General features: G+C 38.6%; 3 protein-coding genes across 3 annotated transcripts; all 3 read right to left on the bottom strand.

Moving 5' to 3' along the window:
• Positions 1–366: 366 nt before the first annotated feature.
• On the bottom strand, positions 367–6,592 carry LOC104000664 (RNA polymerase II C-terminal domain phosphatase-like 3). Its single transcript, XM_009422764.3, has 12 exons — positions 5,630–6,592; positions 5,274–5,412; positions 5,125–5,177; positions 4,982–5,042; positions 3,577–4,896; positions 2,606–3,190; positions 2,368–2,514; positions 1,998–2,266; positions 1,795–1,906; positions 1,452–1,709; positions 1,276–1,322; positions 367–1,109 (listed from the first exon to the last, which is right to left on the bottom strand). The coding sequence occupies exons 1-12, from the start codon at positions 6,253–6,255 to the stop codon at positions 1,040–1,042; spliced, it is 3,687 nt and encodes a 1,228-aa protein (XP_009421039.2). The 5' UTR covers positions 6,256–6,592; the 3' UTR covers positions 367–1,039.
• Positions 6,593–13,174: 6,582 nt separating this feature from the next.
• Positions 13,175–15,411, bottom strand: LOC104000776 (transcription factor BC1-like). The gene is made up of 7 exons (XM_009422910.3): positions 14,906–15,411; positions 14,622–14,801; positions 14,476–14,541; positions 14,321–14,389; positions 14,167–14,247; positions 13,940–14,095; positions 13,175–13,841 (listed from the first exon to the last, which is right to left on the bottom strand). Exons 1-7 carry the CDS (start codon positions 15,269–15,271, stop codon positions 13,749–13,751), a joined length of 1,011 nt encoding a protein of 336 aa, XP_009421185.3. The 5' UTR covers positions 15,272–15,411; the 3' UTR covers positions 13,175–13,748.
• Positions 15,412–16,051: 640 nt separating this feature from the next.
• LOC135595545 (long chain base biosynthesis protein 2a-like) lies at positions 16,052–20,527 on the bottom strand. The gene is made up of 12 exons (XM_065086606.1): positions 20,180–20,527; positions 20,028–20,093; positions 19,091–19,179; positions 18,692–18,837; positions 18,481–18,605; positions 18,280–18,373; positions 18,041–18,204; positions 17,739–17,900; positions 17,519–17,645; positions 17,237–17,403; positions 16,632–16,739; positions 16,052–16,547 (listed from the first exon to the last, which is right to left on the bottom strand). Exons 1-12 carry the CDS (start codon positions 20,309–20,311, stop codon positions 16,461–16,463), a joined length of 1,467 nt encoding a protein of 488 aa, XP_064942678.1. The 5' UTR covers positions 20,312–20,527; the 3' UTR covers positions 16,052–16,460.
• Positions 20,528–22,907: the final 2,380 nt, after the last annotated feature.

Here is a 22,907-nt window from a genome sequence, read left to right as displayed (position 1 = left end):
TTAAGGAGCGTTTTGACCAACATGGGTCAACTCTTCCCTTCCCATAATACTAACGTGACACCAACGCCGCGTTAGCATACGCCAACTTAGCACATAGGGCACGTTGAGGCCTCGTGCATCCACAGTCCAGTGCCATGCGACATAAATAGAGTTATCTAACGCCTACATGGGAAATTTAGGACCTGAGTTATAAATATTGCTATTAATGCGAAAATTAACCATTATTCATTAAAATTCGACCAGTGAAGGGGTTTTTTTCTTTATTTATTTATCACAATTAACCATATTATGTTTTGTTTGAACCAGAAACAAGTGGAGGTCGTATCAATTCACAAGTGGGTGTATCGTAATCTATAATTTACTGTATGTAAAACATTCATAAAAACCCAATTGGAATTTAATTTCTGTAAGGGAAACAAAGGTCATATGGTCAAAACATCTTTGCTTTCCGAACAAAATCTAGATATTTGTTTTAACATCGACGTCAAGTGGAACAGTCAACAAGGCATATGCTTACTTCTTGTTTATGCGGGTATGGATCCGTAACCTTATCGGATGGTCCTCAGAGGGGTAAATTTAGGGTTTTCCGGTGCTTAAAAGCCTACCCAAAAATTAACGACACCGGGCCCAGTTAAGCAATCACAGAATCTCCGTGCCTTCCAAAACTGCTCCTTCCAACTAAGAATGTTTGGTTTCCATATGAGATTTGACTTCACAGACTGACGGTAAAGCTGGTCTGGGGATTTAACCACTTATCGTGTGATGAGTTGCCGATTATAAGAACCATCTTAACCCTTCTTCCAGACATGAATTAACAACCTAACCAGCTTCGTACACACCTTTCTCATTCTGCCTCACATTCCCTACCAAAGTTTCGTCTGATGGATTAATGGTGTTCCTGCATCATCATTGGGGGCCAAGGTTAATTAGATGTGTGCTTTGCGATAACTTTCTTCGTCATTAGTTAACTGCCTCATTTCAGAAGTTGCCGGTTAACATGGGTCAAGGGTGGGGTTTCTGAGTTGGTATGATGAGTGGATCATGTCATGGTTTTAACCGCGAAGTCGTGCTCGTTCGCCCGCCGATAGAGAAGAGCTGAGGCTTCTACCCTGTTCAACAGACATTTGTATTAGTCCACAAACTACTTTGAGAAGAAAACGATCATAATAGCTACGAGAGCTTGCAATAGGGCACAAGTCAACTCTGGTTGCTCAATGTTGCCAGGTTACCGGAAGCATATGTTAAAATGAAATTTCTGAAAGAGGCATTTCTCACCAGCCAGGATGAACAACAAATCTTCCGGTGGATAGAGCCCAATTCACCTGAGATCCATAAACCAATGAGAAACTGGATGTAACATCTAAAACACAATCTCTTTCTCATGTCATTATATCTTGGGTTAGACAGGCAAAGTTCCTGAGCGCGGGAAAGAGGTTAGATAAATTAGATACCTTGTCGGTTCCAAGAGAATTGGCAACGACATGAGTAACCTGTTCATCAATCTGGTTAGTGCAGATTGCACCAAACTGCTCCGCTGTCTGCCACAGTGGGTGCAGATGTGGATTTGCTTCCCCAACTGGGAAGACCCGGCTGAAAACTATACGACAGCCAGCAAGAATCTTCCGTTGCTCGGCTGCAAGTATATTTCTAACATCAACATCTTTTAGGGAGTGATGTGAGAAGAAATTTTGGTGAATTCGTTCGATGACCTGGTCAAAAAAGAAAGCAAGGTATTATAATGAGGAAACCGAGAGAACTAAATCTTTCAACACTCAAATGCTGGGAAGTGCTTACTGCCAATGAAGAAGCCAGAGTCCCATCCTCTGGCCTCTCATCATGATCAATTTCGAGAAGTGAAGGCCCAAGAAGTCCAAATTGGCGTCTACTACTGGGGAAGTAAGTATATCTGCAATGAAAATATGAAATTACGACATTAACATCAGGTTCAATTTTTAACCTTAACATGCTAATAAGTTAATAAAGAGGACTGTCAATACCTCTCGACGACAATCAAGTTGAGTTTGTTAAGCGGCCAGACCCTCAGAGAGTCATCAATAATCACCACAGCAGATTCCATACCCAGAACCCCATCTAGATCCTTGCTTTTGGGAACCCTTTCATCGCCATCAACAGTATCAGCATCATCACCCCTTGAGATGACACGCCCAGAAAACAAAGTCCCAGTTGGATCAAGAACTTTTGCCATCTCAGTAGCGTACAACTTGTTTCCCATGGTATATAGATGTAGTTCGTAGAGCTTGCTAGCCTACAAGAATCCAATGAATTTACTTCAAAATATAAACAGTTGAAACCACAGCTAAAATCTAGGGAACATTAGTAGCAAATTTCTTTTCATTAAAAGTAAACCTTATCCAAAAAATTCCAGATGCCTGGCCTCAATTTTGTCCACATTCCCATGTGATGGAAGCAGAAAAGATGTCGTTGTGGCTTCTCCCTGTCTTGCTCTTCTTTTCTTCTCAAAATCTCTTCATGAACTGGATCTACTTCTACAAACTAAAGAGATGCTGTCCATTTCAGCAAGCCACTATGTATATGCACCTACTCAGTTTGTGCAGAAACCAAGATTTGAAATTTTATATTTTACCTTAGCTGAATTAAGTAGAGTGTGGTCCAAATCAAGAACAAGACAAAGCTTCCTAGCGGCAAACATTTTATTCTGTTCTGCAATCCTTCTCGCTCTCTCTTTTTGGATAGCTGCTCTTTGTTCGTCATTATACCCATCAAGGAAATGATCTACATCTCCCCAAGAGTTAACTGATTGAGAAACACCTTTTGCAGTTGCTTCAGAAACCAGAGTCTTCGAATCATTCAACTCTGCTGACGCAGGCCTTACATTCACCTGATTAGCTTTACTTGGAATATATTGAGAAACTGCTTGGGAAGTGGCAGCCAATTGGGAACTAGACACAATATTACCAAGATTCTTGGTTAACTGCCGAGACATATTGGGTTGGGGAACAAATTGAGTAGCCAAAACACTGGCCTGTGCCTGCTCTCCTGGTTCTCTGGCAGTTGAATGTCCCATGCTGCTCTGAGGACCAGGGATAGCCTCATTTATTTTGTTCTGTTCAGATACAATGACGTTTTTCATCTGAACCATATTGTTATGGAGAGCACGGCGAGGATCACGAGGTTTCATGCGAATCCTTCCAACATCGTTTTGAGAGCTCTGTAAACATATACAAAAAAGTAATCATGGATGGTTATTCAGAAAGCAAAATCAAAGGATGAAACCACAATTGCATGCAAAAGACAATGCAAGCAAAATCTAAGAAGGCATGAAGCTTTAGACATTATCAATATTCAATAGACTACCAAGGTATCCAAAATATTCTATCACATGGCAGAAATCAAGATTCTCAGTCCTTAGATCAATTAAGTTGTATAATGAGAGTCCTTGGGAAACTACTGCATGCAGCATGTTAAGTCTTCAGAGTGGCTATCAGTAGGAACAGATTAAAAGACAGTAAAAGGGAAAAGATCAATCAAATATAGCAACTATTAACAAAAGTCTGGAGCATGTGACAGAACAGATGATTAAATCCTAAGCCTCACCACGGAAGCTGACTGAGAAGGAATCTGAGACATTCCTAGATGATTCTGTCCAACTTCTTGGGACTTAAGTGGAGTAGAATTTACTGAAGAAACTGCTCCAGGTAATCCATTAACTTTTGAAACATTTGTCACATCACTTGTTGAAGCAGTAACTATCTGATGATTCTCTGCTGCTAATCTGTGTTGTTCCATTTGAAGTAGCTGCACAAATATTGTTGGATTTACAGCCTTCAGCAAGGGAGGCAAAGAAAGAGTATTTGGAAGATTACCCGAAGGATTCGGTATAAGTCCATTCAACATGCTGAAATTCATATTAGAATCAGATTTTTTACCAGAACCAACTTCTCCACTTCCTGGTTTTCTAACCTCGACCTGAAAATTTTCATTTATTTGATTCCTGTCACTTGGTTGGGGGATACTGCTGTCTTCTAGCCACCCACCTCTCCCTGATGTCATCTGCATATCTCTGGAGCCCGTAAAACCATTTTTCTGCCTTTTCATTTTATGGTCCCCAGTTACAGGATCATCAACTGATTTGTGCTTCCTAGCATTCATAGTTCCTCCCACAAGCCTGTTATCAAGGGCATTAGAGTCGATACCCTTATCTCCCACTGAAGGGCCTCTGACTTCATTATTCATGAGCTTAAGCCTTGGATCTCTGCGCTTCAATGTAGGTTTTGCAGATGATTTTGATCCAGAGCCAACCTGTCCAACCAGCTTGACAGGATATGGTTGATTTCCAGCTGAGCTATTTGAACAGGCTGCAGTGCTACTAGACTTTACGGCCTGATTTTGAATCGTGCAAGCAGTTTCGGCATTACTAACAACAGAAGAACTGGATGCTTCTTCATGGGAATCATCATCTTTGTCACCCTCCTCTGAGGGAGTTGGGCTTGGAAGTCGATTAATTGACAGAAAGGAAGTACTGCCATATCTCTGTTGGTAGCATGAGACAGCCTTGAGGGCATCAGTTACATATGGATGTAATGTGGCCTCTTCAGCTTCTTCATTTTTGGCAGTTCTTGGCTGAGAAGATACAACTGGCAGCATTCCAAGACCAATGGGCTTTGGGATAGAAAATTGTGGCAAGTTCTCTCGAGTAGGTGAAGGAAGACTGTCTGCGTCATAATCTGCATGAAGATCCAACAATGGACTAAACTCCAATCTATTTCTAGAGGGTGTGGGGAACTCCAAATTGGGCAAATTAACTGTTTTTGAAGCCCTACATGGCGTCTCCAAACAAACCAAACCATCACCATGCTGTTCTTTCTCTTTATCATGATCCTCCTCAAACACTAATGAGTTCACCAGGGTGTCGATCTGTCGAAGCAGAAGAATGACTCAAGATTTAACTGAACTCCATCAACAATGACTTTAACTAAAATATATGGAATTATTTACAGACCTCTCTCACTTGTTCAGGAGTTAACAGGGTATAATACTGGTTCTTTATGTGAATCAGCAACCTACACCAGATTCGACAGAGTTAAATTTAGTTAATGACATCCAGCGGTCACGATTGACAGGAGAACATATAAGAGATCTAACCTCAACAGCAATTGCTTATTCTGCTCCTTCTGTATTGCAAAAGAATCAAGCGCCTGCCACAGAAATACCAGTATCAGATTATATTTCAACAACTAGAATTATAACAACTACTCAAGAATTGAAAACAAAGTTTTTTTTGTTTTTCTTACAGAATAAGTTGTTTGGATCCCCATGACAGCCTGTTGAACAACAGCATGCAGCACGGTATCTGAACTCTCTATCCCTGTAAACATCGGCTTCAAGTCTTCAAAAGATTTACGCAGACGTGCACATACACCTTCAAAGGATCTACATGAGACAAAATTAACATCAAAATGGGTTTTCCCATCACCCAAAAGCTTAAAAGATTCACTGATACGTATGCAACACAATGTTGCATCCATCTTTTAGATGCAAATTTTAAGTTTTGTTTTTAATTTCTGATGCTTTTTACTGCAAAATTTATTTCACTGGTGTCACATTATAGTTCTTTCTTCTTGAAGGTTCTTCAAATTCTCGAACTTACGCCTCAGCCTCTTCCATGGTTATCATCTCTAGCTCTTCCAGAATTAAGCTCACACGCCGATCAAAATCATCGAAGCCTTGTGACTCTTCCCCATCTGATTCCTTCTTTTCTGGCTCGTTCTCATGTTTATCTGAAGAAACATCAGTCGCTTCATCAACCATCATCGGTTCTGACCCAAAGTCGACCTCCCCTTCCTCCAATTCCCCTTCCTCCTTCTCCATTGCACTGTCATCCTCCTGACTGCTATCCTCTATAATCACATCACAAGCTTCCTCCTTTTCCGGCTTAACTCCGGAGTCATTCTTCACGGCGAGATCACCGGCTCTCGTCGGCGTTAAATCCAGACCCAGAGGCTTGTTCCGCACGGCCTGAGCCCACGCAAAGCTATAGAGACTGGGGCCATAGTTCTTGGACATGGGGTAACCCATGAAGACACTGGATCTTCCGGCCCTGGCTTCCTGCTTGAAATCCTCGGCCGAGATCTCCTCCAGCGACTGCGACGAGTCGCCGTCGGACGTCTCCCCATCCGCGGCACGACCTCCGCGGGGGCAATCCGTCGCCATTCGCGCTAGGGTTTCCTTCTCGCTTGGGTTCAAGAAGAATCGATTGGTACCGGAGACGCGCATAAGGCAGGCGGCCCTGGACTCCCACGGCGTCACGGTAGTTCCTCTGGACTACGGATCCGTCGATCGCACTGCTCCTAGGGTTAAAATTCTCGACCGATGTTTTCTAGGTTTCGATTCCGCGGTGCGAGGCCGCCGTTTCAGGCGGATCCGAGCTCGTTCTGAAGCGCTCGGAGAGGATAATCGATCAAGAGGGCGATCGATCCACGGATATTTCGGCCCTTCGGGTGAGATCCGCGAGAAGACCGCGGCGATAGAGCTCGCGAGGGGAGGCAGAGAAGCGGGAGCTGCGACCCGTCGGCGGAAAGGGAAGATTAGGGAAACGACGAAAGGACGCGAGCGGAGGCGATCTAATTTTAAAACCGACATATTTCAATCTGAACCGTACACGTCACGGCTCACCACACCTCTCCACGCCGCGTTGGTTTCCTCGTGGACCTCTCCTTCTCTTTGACTATTATTAACGAGATTGTTTTTCCACCCGCCAGTGCGTCGCCCGTCCACTTACCTCGTCAGGAAGACTGGCCTGCTCGGTGGGTCCGACAGGCGGCTAACCGAAAACACGTTCTCCGAAGAAAAAATATTTTTAAAATTAAATTTTATTTTATTTGAAGACGAATTCTGTTTGAGATCAGAGATGGATTTTATTGCTTACGCACTCAACGGCCAGTGGCGGCGTGGCTGATGAAAAATAAAATAGAAAATTATACTATTGGAAAAAAAAATATATCATTTATGTTTTATTATACAAAGTGACTATCAAAATTTTCTCCTCCAATTTATAATATTATAATTCAACAAACAATTTATTCTAAGAAAATATTAAGTTATGACAAAACTTTTTCTTCCGCTACTTTAATTTTTCTTCTTATTCTTCTCAAACTTGTATTGGAGTATCTTAAGTTTACATTTAGTTTCTCATTTAAAAACATTTGATTCGACTAATATAAGGATTTCAAGGTGACAAGTATAAAAAAAGTTTGTGTCATTCTTAGAACAAACATAAGTGACACCCTCCTTAGGTTTGCTAGTGATATATGTCCTTCATTTTTTTTATTAAAATCTAATATAAATTTTTCACAAATCATATCACATTTCTAATATTTATATTTAGGTCGTTATATTATAAATAGATCCTTACATAATTTTTAAAAAATGAGAAGTGTTACAATTATAAATGGATAAAACACATGTTTATTGATTTTAACTAGGAACACAAGAATGGAGCTCTTGATAAAATGATATTTTTTTAAGATAACAATAAAGAAATGAGATGGTAATATGAAGATTATCGATTAGTCTATAACAAATCTGCATATCTGAGAATTATGGAGTCATATTATAAAAGAAAACCCATCACTCATCCATAAGGAAGAAAAACTAAATTGATGTTTCATCATAATCTTCTAGTCCTTTATCAAGTACTAAGAGCAAAAGAATAATTAAGAAACACTATGCATTTATATCAAGTCTAATCAAATAAATTATGGTTTATATTTATAGATAAAATATGCTCTAAATTTGTCTTACCAAACAATCTTTCTTTTAGTGCTTGTGTAAACTGGACAGTTGTTTTTATCTTTTTTTTTCTACTTACTTTTTTATTTTTTTTCTCATAACTAATTTTAAATATAAAATTAGAAATATTATAGTTCACATGCTAACTTATGAAAAACAGAGATCTTAAACGTAACTTTAGGGTATAGGATTATTACTAGAAATCATTTACCAATGACAACTATTACAATTTATCATGTATCCATGTGGTGATGGATAGAATCAATTAGATTCATCTCGACACTCTATCGATCCGACTATAGAATGTCAAATGAATGGATGAATTTGATCATGCCCTATTGCCTCGTCTCGCTCTCATAATCGGGTTTAGAATTTTACCTATAAGATAAATAATAAAATATAGATAAAAATTCTTCATGTTTATTCTCTTTAATGATAGTTACTGTCATTTTAAGAGAGAAGAAGTTTTTTTTTATCGAAGGAGGACGAGATGAAAACCCTCTTTGGCATGCATTATTATTTTTGTAGTTTAAAAGATAATAACCTCAATCGTGGAAGAATGAAAAAATTAAATATCTTTATGAGATATAAGAAAAAGAGCATTCATATGTCAAGATAGTTGTGACTAATGCACTACAAGAATAAAAAAAGAACCCTATTAAAAAAATATTATTGAGAAAAATAAATTAGGATAAGATTAGTATGATCTTTTCAATATTTTGATACTATGTTATCATGATTCTAAATCATAAAAATTATGATAATATATTATCATAATTCTATCGATAATGAAGATCATAATCTTAACATATATATATATATATATATATATATATATATATATATATATATATATATATATATATATATATATATATATATACTCATTATCAATAAAATTTTAGTTAGTGGTATCAGAGCACAGTAGAAAATTTTAATAACCATAAAATAGAAGAGTTTCAAGATGCTCAGTGAATTATGAGAAGTATGGAGATAACCAATCGCTAGTAATATATGAACTATTATGCTGCATTAATGTTTTGAAACCCACTATCGTAGATAGCCTATCTGGAACCTATGCCCACAAGGGTATACAACATACAAATCTATTCGGTTATTTCAATGTCCATCTCAAGTAATATATAATTAGAATTATTTAAAATTTATATTTAAAAGTGAATTAGTCTTATTATCGTGATCTCATGATTTGATTCATATTGTATAAATCTATAGACATCATAAAATATATAACATGTGACATAAAATGAGAAAATATCAATAATAATAAGTAAAAAAATTACATAACGTGTCATATGTGTCATCACTCATGTGATTGGCTTGCAGAGTACCTATGACTAGCATTTAAACTAAATAAATATTTTATTATTTTTATAAAAGAATCTTAAAATTTTATTTTTGAGGCTTCTACTATTAACCAAGCTTTAAAAATTTTAGAATAATGAGCAACAATATATGAAGAATATAATAATTTATTATGGAATGGTACATGTGATTAAGTCTCATCCCATCAGCGTTAAAACCTTATAGGGTGCAATTGGGTTTTTCGCATCAAACAAAATCATGATGGATCCATTAATAAGTATAAAGTAAATTATTATAAAGGGATTCCATCAACGTCTAAACTTTAAGTACCATGATATATTTAGTCTAGTTATGATACCAACAATAATTCATATTATTTTATGTCTTGCTTTGTCTAACAAGGAGATACTTCGAAAGTTAAAAGTGAATAATACATTTTTTTTATAGTCATATTTTTTATAATATATTTATGTGGCAATCTCTAGGTCTTATTGATTATAATCTTCCTCAATATATTTGTAAGTTATGTATAGCTCTTTATGGTCTCAAGTAATCTTGGTATCATCAACTTCGAATACATTTAATCTAAGTTAGATTTCATAATTCTTAATTTGATAATTCGTTATTCATTTATTCTCAATTATTCATCAACTTCGAATACATAATCATTTTTGTTTTCTAGTTTATGTGGATGACTTAATTATTACTATAATAAACCAATAATAAATAATTAATTTATTCAATAGCTTGAAAATAAGTTTTCTATCAAAGATTTTAGGTCACTCAATTATTTTTGTTGGCGTTCAAGTAATCCACATCACAAATGATCTATTTCATTCTCAACATAAGTATATTTATGACCTTCTTGATAGCACCAAAATGTTTAAAGCCAATACTTTTTGCTAAGCCAACCTCTACAAGTGTTTTTCTTATCCTATTTGATAATGCTAATCTCAACGAAGCTACTGATTATCGTCTAATTGTTGGCGGTCTATAGTTTTGGCATTTACTCGTTTAAATATTGCATATGTTATGAATAAATTATCTCAATTTATGTACAAGTCTATTTTCAATCATCGAACGATTGTTAAATATCTTCTTTAGTATTTAAAGGGCAGATCATGACTTATTTCTCCGAAAGTATACTTCTCTATTGCTTCATATATTTTTAAATATCGATTAGGCATGTAATAAGGATGACGAGATATCTACTAGTACTTATATTATATTTATGGATCACAATGCAATCTTTTGGAGTTCCAAGAAACAATGCTTTGTTGTAAGATTTTTTAAGGAGACTGAATATCGAGTGAATGTTTCTACGACTACTAGATGTTGTTGGATTCAATTATTGCTATATAAATTATTTGTCAGAATATCTGATCCTCCGTCTATATATTATGATAATATCGGGACAATATATCAATGTGCTAATCTTGTATTTCACTCTCAAATAAAGCACATAGCTATCAAATTTCATTTTGTTCGTGGCAAAGTTTAAAATGGTGAGCTACATATCTCTCATGCCTTATCTTCTGATGCTCTTACCAAATCTTCGTCTTGCCAACAGTTCCTTCAACTTCGGTCTAAGATCGATATCTCCGATGGAAGCACCGTTTTACGAGAGCATATTACAAAATATATTATTAAAAATAAATTATAATAAGATTATAATGATTCTATTAGTATTTTAATTCTATATCATCATGATTTTAAATCATAAAAATAATAATAATAAATTATCATGATTAATCATGATCTCAACATAATTTTCTAGCTATAAAATAATTTAAAGGATACTTTATATTTAATAATAATATTATTATTATTTTTTGTATATATAAATTCATACTTATTATCAATAAAAAATTAATTAATCATTTCTTCTCGATCCCCACATATTTCTTCCTAGCATATTCCATATAAACTTACAGCTAACGTGACGAGTTTGCAATTCGTTAACGATCACTAGCAGCTGATCGATGTGATTTTATCGTGGCTGTGAGTGATACAGCCACGTACATGGGTTTCCGAGGTACCGTGATGGATCGGCCGTGGTCTTGAGGCGGTGACATCGCCACGAGACGACGCACGGTGGCCTGCTCCAAGCCCAATCCACAGGGCCCATCGGTTTACAGGTCCCGTTCCAGTTCGGATCAAACCCTTTCGGGCCATGCAAGTCGTCAGGGGATTTTAGCTTCTCATGTCTTCTCCTATTTGGAGTGCCGTGTCATGTACGATCTACTTCTCACTCGAGCAGTCTGAAGATGTTACCATCAACGCACATGAACTGCTTGTCTCAATGCGTATAAGAACAAGGATGGTGCTCCGGCTTACTTGCTCCTCCATGAACGCACATTTCTGATATCCTGTTCACGGATTCGGTCGTTCCTTCCTTCCTTGTCGACAGCAACAGCAGCGATCAGAGTTTGGACCACTGGCAGCGCTGCTGTGCAGGTGGCCGGTGCAGCTATGTTCCGCAGAGAGACCATGTACAGCGACAGCCTTCCCTTCGTCACATCCAACTATAGGTCGGCAGTTGAAGACTTGAAGTGACCTGCAGAATTCAATCAGTTTGGGACAGACAAACTGCGGATTGTTCATCTATAATGCACTTTGCCGACCATTCAACGCTCGAATCTAAATAGTGGAATCGTTCAATGTCTCATGAGCAGTCCCGACTCCTCATCACTCCAAACCCATCCTCAGATGGACGTACGATTTGACATCTTAACCTCTCTGCTGTGTGGTCTTCGGCTCCTGGTACTGTTCCGGAGTGTGAAGGCATTCAAGGCCTGTCTCTTTTGGTCACAGAAGCTTTCAGCAGTGGGGATGGGCAATTGCCAGACTCTCGGCCAGCAGACGACATGACATGCACGAGTGCATTATTCCATGGTTAGAACACGTCTTCTTCTATATGCATTATTTAGCGTCACTGTGATTGTACATCGTCAACCTATGGATTCACCGTCATTTCATATGATGGCAGAAGTCACAACTCTGCATCGCAGGCAAATATTGGACTCACAAGCACACACAGCGCACAGATGGAAGGACAAATCAAGAACATGGACATGTGGGGGATGGGTGGCCCATGCGGTCCACTGGACCACACATGCCCGCGCGAAGACATCATCGAACATTTAATGCAATTGTCATCTTCCTCCTCCAGACAGCGCCACACTCCCCACCATGCCGCTTTGCTCCACCTCGGCCGTTTGGTTTTCCGGACCCATCGAGCGCTGCCGAACCCCGGTCAGGCACCGCCCCGTGTCGGCCGGGCCCAAGCCGCGGAGATGACCAACTCCCACTGGCTTATCCGTCGGTCTCCAGGAACAGCAGAACCATTGAATTCGTCAAGTGTTCTACACCCCAGAGAGATGGGAGAATTATTACTCACGGAGTTATTAGTGCAGGCAATGCGGATAAGTTGATGGATTCGAAAGAAAGAGGCACTTCCTATTCTGAGATCTTTGATTTTGATGGATGAATCATACAAAGTTCTCTGACAGTGAAACGAATCATGCTCCAGCAGCGGGAGATAACCATGCCGCGACAAAGTTCCATGGTCATTGAGGTTGGTTCTTCGGGCCAAGTAGTAAGCCCTGTACTACTGTTTGATTGGTCAAAGGATCCTTGCAGCGTTCCATTAAAGTAGTCTTTCAGCTGGAGATGGGAAAGAAAATTTCTTCGGCGATGATTTGGCTTTTTCTCTAGTATAGCCTCCTTCGCAGGCTTCACTCTGCAGCATGACACAAAGGACGAAAAGTCCCTCCATTGATGGCTCCGACCACGAAAGCAGGTCATGTGCAGCGTAAGAGAGGCCACCGCATAGTTCCATTGATCTCAAACTGCTCCATCTTTGTAGAGCGTGCAGTTGGCTCAGACCTTAGAACAGTAGAAAGATTTCTTCTTTTCCTTCAAAAAATACATGTCGTACCCTCAAATCAGTCGCAGGAAATTACAACACAGATTCTGTCGGGATATAAAGCACTAATTTGTGGCGTATAAATCTCAAGTCAGTCTGAGTAGTGTTTATGATGCTATCTTTTCTGTTTCCAAAGATTTCACCTGAAGATGCTTTTAGTTGTTTGGTGAGAGAATTCACATGGATATTGACAGTCCAACCAAGATTGCCGCAAAAGCTACTAATTCGAGTAAAAGGAGCATATTTACAATGGTGAAAGATTCATGCAGCGAGTCATCTCTCTCTCTCTCTCTCTCTCTCTCTCTCTCTCTCTCTCTCTCTCGCCCTGCGCGACACTGTAAAATTGCAGACTGCTGCAAAACACAGTTCCTACTATTTTGCTACCAACATGAAAGGCCAGCAGTAAGGATCCATTGGAGATATGGTCTTTATTTTTGTCGCTCCTTCTTTGTCTCCCTACCTTAACCCTTTCTTCCGATGCAGCAACGAAGAAGCAGCCATTGGCCACAGCATGCAGTCTCTATCATCTGTGCACACACTGGTAATGCGCGACAGAACTGAGAAGACAAGAACGCTATGGACATAACATTTCAGCCTCATCTATGTACATGCGGAGGTAATACATGAACGCGCTTAGAGGTGGACTACAACCCGATCGACATAACATATCAGAATTATGACAGAGGTGTACTGGTTTTACAAATAGTATCACGGGTTTCTTCTTCCTCTACCGGAAGGAGGAACAAGTGTTGACATCCTCTGCTTGGCTGAGGAACCCTCGCCTTTGCTCGCCCACATTCATCATAAAACTGCTACCATTCTGAAAAGGATGTTCTTGAGTTAGTAAACGGGGACAAGAGTTCTGTTTTCATCTGTTGTTGGAAACCATGAATGAGCTTTGTGATGGAAAGATCAAACCTCAGGAAAGGAAGTGGTCCCTTGGCCCTGCAGGAAGGGATGAGCAGAGTGCCCCATCATATGGTAATTACTCGTACCATCCTCCAAAGCTACGGACCGAAGGTGATTGGTTTGGCCAACATATGACGCTTGCAGTGGGGTGCTTCTCATTACTCTCTGAAAATTCGAGTGTATAGATAGAGTGTATAGATAATGAGTGTATAGATAAGAGTTGATCCTTAGCCTACCTCTGCTTCGTTCATGTAATCATCGGAGTTAGCATCAAAATATAGCATGGGGCTGAGAGAAGCAAGCTTCATGGAGAGAAACTGGAGACAGGTGATCAGACTGGGTCAGAGCGCGTTGTACAAAGAAGATATCAACTCATCGCCTTTTGCTTACCTCAACTTGGTTTTGCAAGGATTGAACATAGTTAATTATCTCATCCAGCATCAGTGCCTTTCCGGTAACCTACTCGGTAGAATCATCAGCAGATCAGAGAACAGTGTGATTCCATGAAATGGGAGAAAAGAGAGATGGAGCTTCATAATTCACACCTTCTCACAGCCAGGAACGAGGCTCTGCAGCACCTTCATCCTCTCACTGATCTTCTCCCTTCTGACCTGAAAACCACACGCCACAGATGAAGAGATCATGACGATTGCAAGAGGAAGAAAGGATGCTTTTGGAGTTGCGTGCGTACTCTTTCCGCAAGACTGTGGCTATCTGTCGCTTCACCTCTCCTTGCTCTGACATGAATACACCCTGCAGGAATCTCCTCACGGGGCTTTGGAGTCTTCATGTCGTCGTCGGCTTTAAGATTCTTGTCGTTTGATTCCCTCAGTCCACCGTGAGGACGCCTGTGTTTGCTGATGTTGCCTTCCTTTGTACGTCAAAATACAAAGAAAACCCAGCTCAGGACACAATTCGTGGGAGCAAAAGCCCATTAATGGAAGCTTATAATGGATGATTTGATGATGGTACTACCTTGGGTCGACCAGCGATGAAGCTAGTCTGATCTTTAGCAATCTTTCTCTTCTTTTCACCAGAGACTTGTTGTTTTGGGGCTTTCTCATCATTGGGTTCGGCCACCATTGGCGTGTGGCTAATTTGGTCGACAACAGAAGGGGGCGGTAAGACAGCAATGTCAACAGAGTCGCTGCTATCCAAGTTTCTAGCGTCAGCTCCTGGGAGCTGTGGGTTGTCGTCAGATGAGTAGCAGTGGAGGAAGCAAGAGGAAGCATTGGTCACGTCTCCCACTTGCTGTGGGAGGAAGGAGTTCTCAGTGGGCATGCATGGAAGATAGGCACAATCGATAAGGGATGGGTGATGCTCAAAGTATGAGAACGCCATTAGTTTGGTAGAGCTGTGGAATGATATCAATATATGGATTAGAAGAAGAAGAAGAAGAAGAAGAAGAAGGAAACAGAATGAAGCAAGGTCGATCTATGCGAGAGAGAGAGAGAGAGAGAGAGAGAGAGAGAGAGAGAGATGTGAGCATTGAGTCCTTATAAAGGCGAACGGGTGGTGGGTGGAGGGAGGAGGATGGCCCATTATTGACACTCGAGAGAGACTGATGCCCATGACAGGCAATTTTCTAAGACCAAGTTGATAACTGTTGACCCTTGGCTTGGCTGGATTGTGACCAAAACTCTTAATTGACTTGTCTTGTAGGTGTTTTATTTTCAATCTGAATTCCTACATAATGGAAGACAAATAAATAATGTGCTAATTTGATATGTAATGCTAAATAATAATCTGAGCTATTCATAAAAAACAATGTCCAAAACAGTGTCTTATACTTGCAAATGAAAGTGCTTAGCTAGATCAAATATGCTCTATAGTTGCATGCTGACACAACACTTACCTAAGCTTCCTTCATGTCTTCAATCACCACTTGTTTTTGCGCTGCTAGAATTCCCCAGTTATCCAAATACAGATACTTTAATAGGAAGGATCTATAGATATTTGGATTCTTTTATGAGACTGGATATGCTAATCTGCTGCACATCATGGAGGGCAAAAAATCAACTCTGATATATCAAATACCACTGATGTGACAAGCAACATCAAAATTTTCTCAAACATAATTAACTCATTTATCATGATGCCCAGAATCAGACAGACTGAGCCTTCGACTAAAAGTTTTCTTTTGTATTCAATGAATGAAAGCACATGAAGGCAAAATCCAGTGGTATTTCTTGTACATAAGAGTTTTGGAGATCTGTGGACTGTAATCCATCTTTGAATTCCACCAACTTCCTTACAGTACATTGAAGCGAATCTATAGCTAATATTACTACAACATCACATAAAGAATTAACATGATAGTGACTGCATCAAACAAAAGCAATGCTTGGAACTTGCTACACTCACTGTACATGACATATTAGAGAATCAAATCGTTGAGAAATATTTTTTTTCCCAAGAACAGCCTAAGTAGATCCACTTCAAAGAGCATACATAGGACAAGATAAGGTTGATGCAGCCCATGATGTCCCTCGTATCATGATTTCCGGTGAATCAACAACTGAGCCTTTTACTACAGGTTTTTCTTCTGTTCTGCAACTTTAGGTGATTCTGCAGGGAAGTACTTGATGCCCACAAGGTCACCAACTTTGCTGATCACCTGGAGTTGTGTAATAAGGAATGAGTATAAGATCAAAGAAATTGGATCATCTGAAGCAAAACAGAATGTATGAAATTAACTTACCTCCAAACCTTTTACCAGGTCTTCTCTGGAGTGTGAAGCAGATATGCAGATGCGAGCTCTTGCAAGAAGCAGTGGTGTTGCAGGAAATGCAACAGTCACAACCGCAACCTACAGTGTTGGCAGCAATAATTGTCATTTTTTGGTATTCACCAGTTGAAAGGAAAATAAAGGCATCTTATAACGGATGCCATGAGAACGAGCAACAAAGTCAGAATATGGATGAACATGGTCAAAAAGAAAAATGAAGACACATGTGTACACACATCAAAGTGCTATCTCATTTGTAAAGAACACACAAGTGTCTATAGGATAATTCCTCGTAGAAAATAATGGGCACTAAACATTAAAATTGCAGTTTTTGCCTACAAAACCACCTAGGTGTTCATATGAACATCTATTTGTGTAATCAACCGATGTATCTACTCTGAAGAACTCCATGTGTTCTCATATCATTGCTGAAAATATAGCATGAAAAATAATGCAAGAATACAAGCTCAACACGTCTACAACTCAATGAAGACAAAAGCATATACTGGACTTCAAAAAGTTGTATATATAATATCAATCATAATAGTAAAATTGTCAACAAATGGCATGACACTTACATTCTGTCTAAGACATTCCCTTGAGAAGGCTGGGATCTTTGCTGGGTTGTAGAGCATTATTGGCATAACTGGAGAATCATTATCACCAAGAACCTCAAATCCCATTTTCTGAAGTTCTGACCTGAAGAAGTTGCTATTTTCACGGATGCGTGCAAGTTTCTGAGCCCCTGGTACAACCATACCAATCACAAATAAAAACTTCTGTACTTCGATATACATCAAAGAAGACATCTTTAACTAACTAAAAATTGTTGGTTGCATCACAAATGTTCCATTAAGTACCTCTATTCGAACCATCTTCCCCAAGGATAACCTTAATTGCAGAGATAACTTGTTGCACAGCAGGTGGTGACATGGATGTGGCATACAGATGTGCAGGACAAGTGTACTTAAGAAATTGGATGATTTCCTGAATAAGACATAAGAAGGTTTAGGAAGTATATCCTAAATTGGCCCTACTTCATAAGTGATTTTGTGAAATTTGGTACAACAAGAATAGGACCTTTGATGCTGCAATGTAGCCTCCACAAGATCCAAATGATTTTGTAAATGTTCCCATCATGATGTCCACATCAGCTGTATCTACTCCTAGGAGCTCACAGACCCCTCTGCCTGATTTTCCAACAGCGCCGATGCTGTGGGCTTCATCCAAATATGTGTAGGCCTGTTTTCATATAAAAAGAAGTGCACATTATTATTATTTTAATTATTATCCATCAAGAAGCTTCTTTCTCATATCTGATTCTCCCGGATGCATGTGAATTAAAGATCAGAAATTAAGATTTGAAATGTAAGTCATCAAACCTTATACTTTTTGCAGACTGCTATGATTTCAGGAAGCTTGCAAAGTTCTCCTTCCATGCTGTAGATACCCTCAACAATGACAATTATCTTTTTCCAAGGTCTATGAGTCCGAGGTTGTCCCTCAGCTATCTGCTCTCTCAGAACCTCTTCCAAATGCGAGGGGCCTAGACAACATCAAAATGTAAGTTAAAAGCAAGGAAGAATGTGGACAATACAGCATCTGACAGCTTAAAACTTACTGTTGTGCTGGAAAACACGTACTGCTGCACCAGATCCTCGGGCACCATTGACAATAGAGTTATGGTTCAAAGAATCACTAATGATCAATCCTCCCTGAAAATGACCATGATTAGAGTTAGTCCATCAACAAAAGCTGCATGAATCTCATGATTGCAAGTGCAAAGCTTTAAGGTCTAGTGCCTTTAAGAACTTAAACATACCTTCCCAATTAGAGCAGGGATAATTGCAGAGTTTGTCACATAACCCATGCCAAAAAGTAGAGCAGCTGGTTTTCCCACAAACCTTGCAACCAGTTCCTCCAGCTCAGTGTGCAGGTTTGTAGTCCCTGAAACAAGACAAAGCATAATCACATTAATCCAAACTCATCAATATCTACTTTTCTAATTGACATGGCATGCAAAAGATTCATACCGCCATCAACACGAACACTGCAGGTACTGGGTGAATATTTCTTCAGAGAATCAATAACATGAGGTGTACAGTATTCATCAGCTGCTGCAAATCCAAGGTAGTTGTATGATCCCAGATTCAGGCACTTTGTAGTATTTGAGGTCCGGCTGCATTAAGTAACAGGAACAAATAAACCTCAACACATTCCAATTGCAATCACAAAATATATTCCGGAGACTAGAAAATAGGAATGATTTGAAAGTTTGCTCATCTATATTTTTCTCGAGAAGGATTTACAGTTCCCAAATCCTTGGGAGAAAATAAATGCCACATATTTCAGATAAGATGCCTTGTACACCTTTACTTTCTATATAACAAAAACTCATATTCTGACAGAAAGTCCCTATTAAAAATACTTACTGCAGTGTCTTGTTATTGTCATTAGAGTAACGGTCAACTACATCAAACCAAGCATCTGGTGCACTCGCAATTGGTCGGCTAAAACAGTCCTGCCAAATTAGAATGCTATCAATACATTGTTCAAAACGAGCAGCTTAACAACAGAATCCATTGGTAAGACCTACTGATTAAAGGATGTGCATGACCATTTCATCTGCAGCAGATCTAACTTTCTCTGATGTCACTAATAGAAGGAAATTGAATATCCAAATTCACCTATATTCTCTCACTTAAAAGTCTAAGACTATGTTCAAACCAAGAATGAAATTAATATAAATAGTAACAAGCAGTTGGTGCAGGATAATACTCGCACCTTGGTCTTGAAAATTTGTAATGAGATCGATTGATGAAAACAATAGTTACTTTAAAAGATTAGATATCATAAATCAACATTTTAAAAGTTGTTAGACAAGATAGGCTTTATTGTAGCCAACTACATAGAGTTATTTCCTTCACAAACAACGTAATTAAGTTAAACATAGATCTTATCGTATTAAATCTAGTTTAGAAAACAAGTAAACTACATCAGGTGTTCTCTTTCTGTCCTATAATTAAATTAAAAAATCAATAGTGAAACAATCATTAGCATTAAGTTTACAACGCCAATTTCATTACGAGTGCAGCTCATGGCAATTTTTTACAAATGCAGACCCTTTCTATCAGCATTTCTTGAATGGAAAACACTTGTGTTGAGATATTCATACTGTGAATGTTTCCCTCTCCCAGTTTTATATTATGATGAAATCAAGTGAACAAATCTATTTTATCGGGACATCCAATGAATCATTTAGCGTCGGAATGTCTCATATCAGCGATTCAGAGAGGCAAGACCAATCAGATCAAGACGATACAGAAATTTGAAAGAAAAGCCGGGTACAGAATGAAGGAAAGGACAAACCTGAATCCTGAGATAAAGCCGGCGGGTGTAGAAATCTTCTAGCCCCAAGCAGATAGGCGCATAGCCCTGTCGCAAATAAAAGACGAAATTGAATCCTCGATCAGAACCCAAATAATTCAACGTATGCTCAAAGAAATAGGTTGGGGATGGACCTTGAGGTCCTTGGACTTGGATTTGGACCAATCGATGAGCCTCCGAAAGAAATCCCTCATCTGCCCGAAGGCGAAGAGGAGACCATAGCTGAAGAGCGTGGTGAGCGCGGTCAGGTACGGCAACCTCACCATCGTTTCGCGGCGGGTGTTCGGCTACCAATCCGGCAATGAATCAAGGGAGAGCGAGAATCGAGGGCGAGAGGAAGGCAATGTGGGGGGACGAGGAGAGCGAGGAGGAGGTTGGCGTTTAAATGGACCGAACGGTCATCGTTGGCGTCGTCGAGAAGAGTGGAAGAGAAGACTTCGACTGGAGGGCGGTATGTCGACCGGTTGAACGACGAAAGCTCCTCGACTCAGTTCTCACCTCTCTCTCTCTCTCTCTCTTCTAATTTCACTTTATCGAATATTAAATAATTGGATATCGTATATTACACAATAATATTTATATAATGTTATTTATACTAATTAATCGTATTAAACAGCGAGGTCGAAGAACCTTTCCTCGTTTGATTGCAATAATAAAACATGAGCTCTACATAATTGAATTAGTGTTGCTGAATTCAACAAGTGAATCCATCAGTCAAATACGACGTTGTTGCGTGACCTCTTCGCTACGGCCGAGCTCAGCATCACCCCACCCCATTGACTACGGCAGCGAAGGAGAGACAAGACCTATTCTGGTATGATAAACTCATCGCTATTCATGAGGGTATAATAAATCCTCATTATTGCCAAGGGTTTCTTGACTTCCGATTCTTTTCATATTGTTAGATCGAATAAATAAAAATATAATTTTAATTTTTTTTTATTTCTAATAAATTTATTGATAAAAAAATAATTTTAACATCTCACATGTTAAAAAAAAATATAAGAAATATTAAAATTATCTTTTTGTTCGTCACTTTTGCGTCCATGCGTCCATGTAATACAATACGATTTCACTTTCAGAATAATAAGGATCTCAATATAATTTTTTTAAAGTATAAAGATTATAATATTAATAGAATCTAAGTATAAAAAATAATATGTAATTAGCTCAACTTTACAAATAATTTCTAAAGTTTACTTACTTTAGAAATCCTACACATTTATTTTGTCAACGATTTATATGGTAAGAGAGACGAATAGTTGCGCGCATTGATAAGAAATTTCATGAAATATGTTTGAAGATTGATTGAATAAAAATCCTAATTAGCTTTCCTTTGCAGCTCTATCGAATGATTTTTTTCTCAAAAAAAAAAAAAAAAAAAGGTCAACCTTGACAAAGCCGACAAAGCAGGTCAGGTTCTGAGTTCCAATCATGCAAGAACTGGTCTTGGCCAATCAATTCAATCAAGTCCTTTGGGGACTATATTTTCTCCCTCAAATGCCTGTAAAATATTGATTTTGTAGATGGGTTAGATTAGTAAATTTAAAAGACATAAATGCCATGTTTATTTTGTTCTTTAATTAAGAGCCTAATATGGTTTTGGCAAGTAGGAAGACCCCTAAAATATTCGATTGGTTCAGTCGCAATATAATGGACTCTGGAATTGATCGTATTAGAGACGGGCAATACTTCATAGCGTCTCTTTGCAAGTAAAATAATTGGCATCATTCGAGAATTTTCTTTTGTTGGTAATTCATTCATATAAAACATTTAAGATGCTTTTAAACATATTTTGGAATGAATTTTTATGAATTAATACTAACAATAATAATTAAAAAAAGTTTATCGAAATGATTGTTATAATTTAAAATTTGAAAAATGAATACGAATTATTTTTTAATATATTTATGAGCATCATCTATACCTCCTATTTACTCGGAGATAATTTGAATAGCTTAGTTACCTACACTTTGATTCCACAACAATCCGGCTAAACCCAATTAGACATGCTGTTGTTGTTGCCGCCTTTCGAAAGGAGGAGGAGGAGGCCCACAAGGTCATAAAGTCTCTTTTGACTCCGATCACATCGGCAAAAGGAAATTTCCAAAAGCTAAAGCCTGCATCGCAGTCATCTCGTGCAAAGATGGTGACCGAGATTTGCTTCTTCGCCCTTCCATGCCATTGCTCGTTTCGAGTTGAGATCAACATATGCTGTTAACGTTAGTTGATGAGTCAACTCATCTGATATCTCTTTTCGTATATTTAAATCACTAATCCAAAATAATTCTAACTTAAATTAATAATTTGAGCTGATACATTAATTACTATTATTCTTCCTAACCATAAGCTCTCAAAATAATCTCATCTCCATACTCCATCGTGGCATTGGAGCTTCTCAGATGTACCGACTTGAACTGCTTGTATGTATATATATATATATATATATATATATATATATATATATATATATATATATATATATATATATATTAATTATCACATCGTGCACTATTACAGTTCATGCTCGCAGGCCAATCCATATAATTATATTAAACATACTGGACCTCGTACCTCACCTGCACTGAAGAACTTATAATACCAACCAGAATAACAATAACAGTTGGTTTGAATCATCGACGTATTTTGTTCATGGTTACTGCATTCGAAAGACTCGATGAGAAACAAATACAAGCTTCAAGCATAGTTAAGCTATGCTTGAATAATCACTGTAAACAGTGAATGATAATTATGACCGATTCAACTTCGTATATGGGTATGAAGTGATATTTCCATCCGGTGCACATCTATCTTATCGACTGAGACCCGACCCAGAAATGGCGTCGCAGCATTATCCATTCA

Source organism: Musa acuminata, chromosome BXJ1-10 (assembly GCF_036884655.1).
Source record: "Musa acuminata AAA Group cultivar baxijiao chromosome BXJ1-10, Cavendish_Baxijiao_AAA, whole genome shotgun sequence".
In the NCBI taxonomy this organism is placed as follows: Eukaryota; Viridiplantae; Streptophyta; class Magnoliopsida; order Zingiberales; family Musaceae; genus Musa; species Musa acuminata.
The sequence above is the reverse complement of the archived record's forward strand: the minus strand, read 5'-3'. Positions and strand labels throughout refer to the sequence as shown.

Excerpts from the sequence above, each read along its gene's own strand:
- LOC104000664 (XM_009422764.3), bottom strand. The coding sequence starts at position 6,255 with ATGCGCGTCTCCGGTACCAATCGATTCTTCTTGAACCCAAGCGAGAAG. Across the intron at positions 2,267-2,367 it reads TCTGGAATTTTTTGGATAAG|GCTAGCAAGCTCTACGAACT; the intron begins GTTTACTTTTAA and ends GGATTCTTGTAG. Across the intron at positions 1,323-1,451 it reads ATTCTCTTGGAACCGACAAG|GTGAATTGGGCTCTATCCAC; the intron begins GTATCTAATTTA and ends TATGGATCTCAG.
- LOC104000776 (XM_009422910.3), bottom strand. The coding sequence starts at position 15,271 with ATGGCGTTCTCATACTTTGAGCATCACCCATCCCTTATCGATTGTGCC. Across the intron at positions 14,248-14,320 it reads CCTTGCAAAACCAAGTTGAG|TTTCTCTCCATGAAGCTTGC; the intron begins GTAAGCAAAAGG and ends ACCTGTCTCCAG. Across the intron at positions 13,842-13,939 it reads GGACCACTTCCTTTCCTGAG|AATGGTAGCAGTTTTATGAT; the intron begins GTTTGATCTTTC and ends CATCCTTTTCAG.
- LOC135595545 (XM_065086606.1), bottom strand. The coding sequence starts at position 20,311 with ATGGTGAGGTTGCCGTACCTGACCGCGCTCACCACGCTCTTCAGCTAT. Across the intron at positions 18,838-19,090 it reads GACAATAACAAGACACTGCA|CCGGACCTCAAATACTACAA; the intron begins GTAAGTATTTTT and ends TACTTAATGCAG. Across the intron at positions 17,646-17,738 it reads GCTACATTGCAGCATCAAAG|GAAATCATCCAATTTCTTAA; the intron begins GTCCTATTCTTG and ends TGTCTTATTCAG.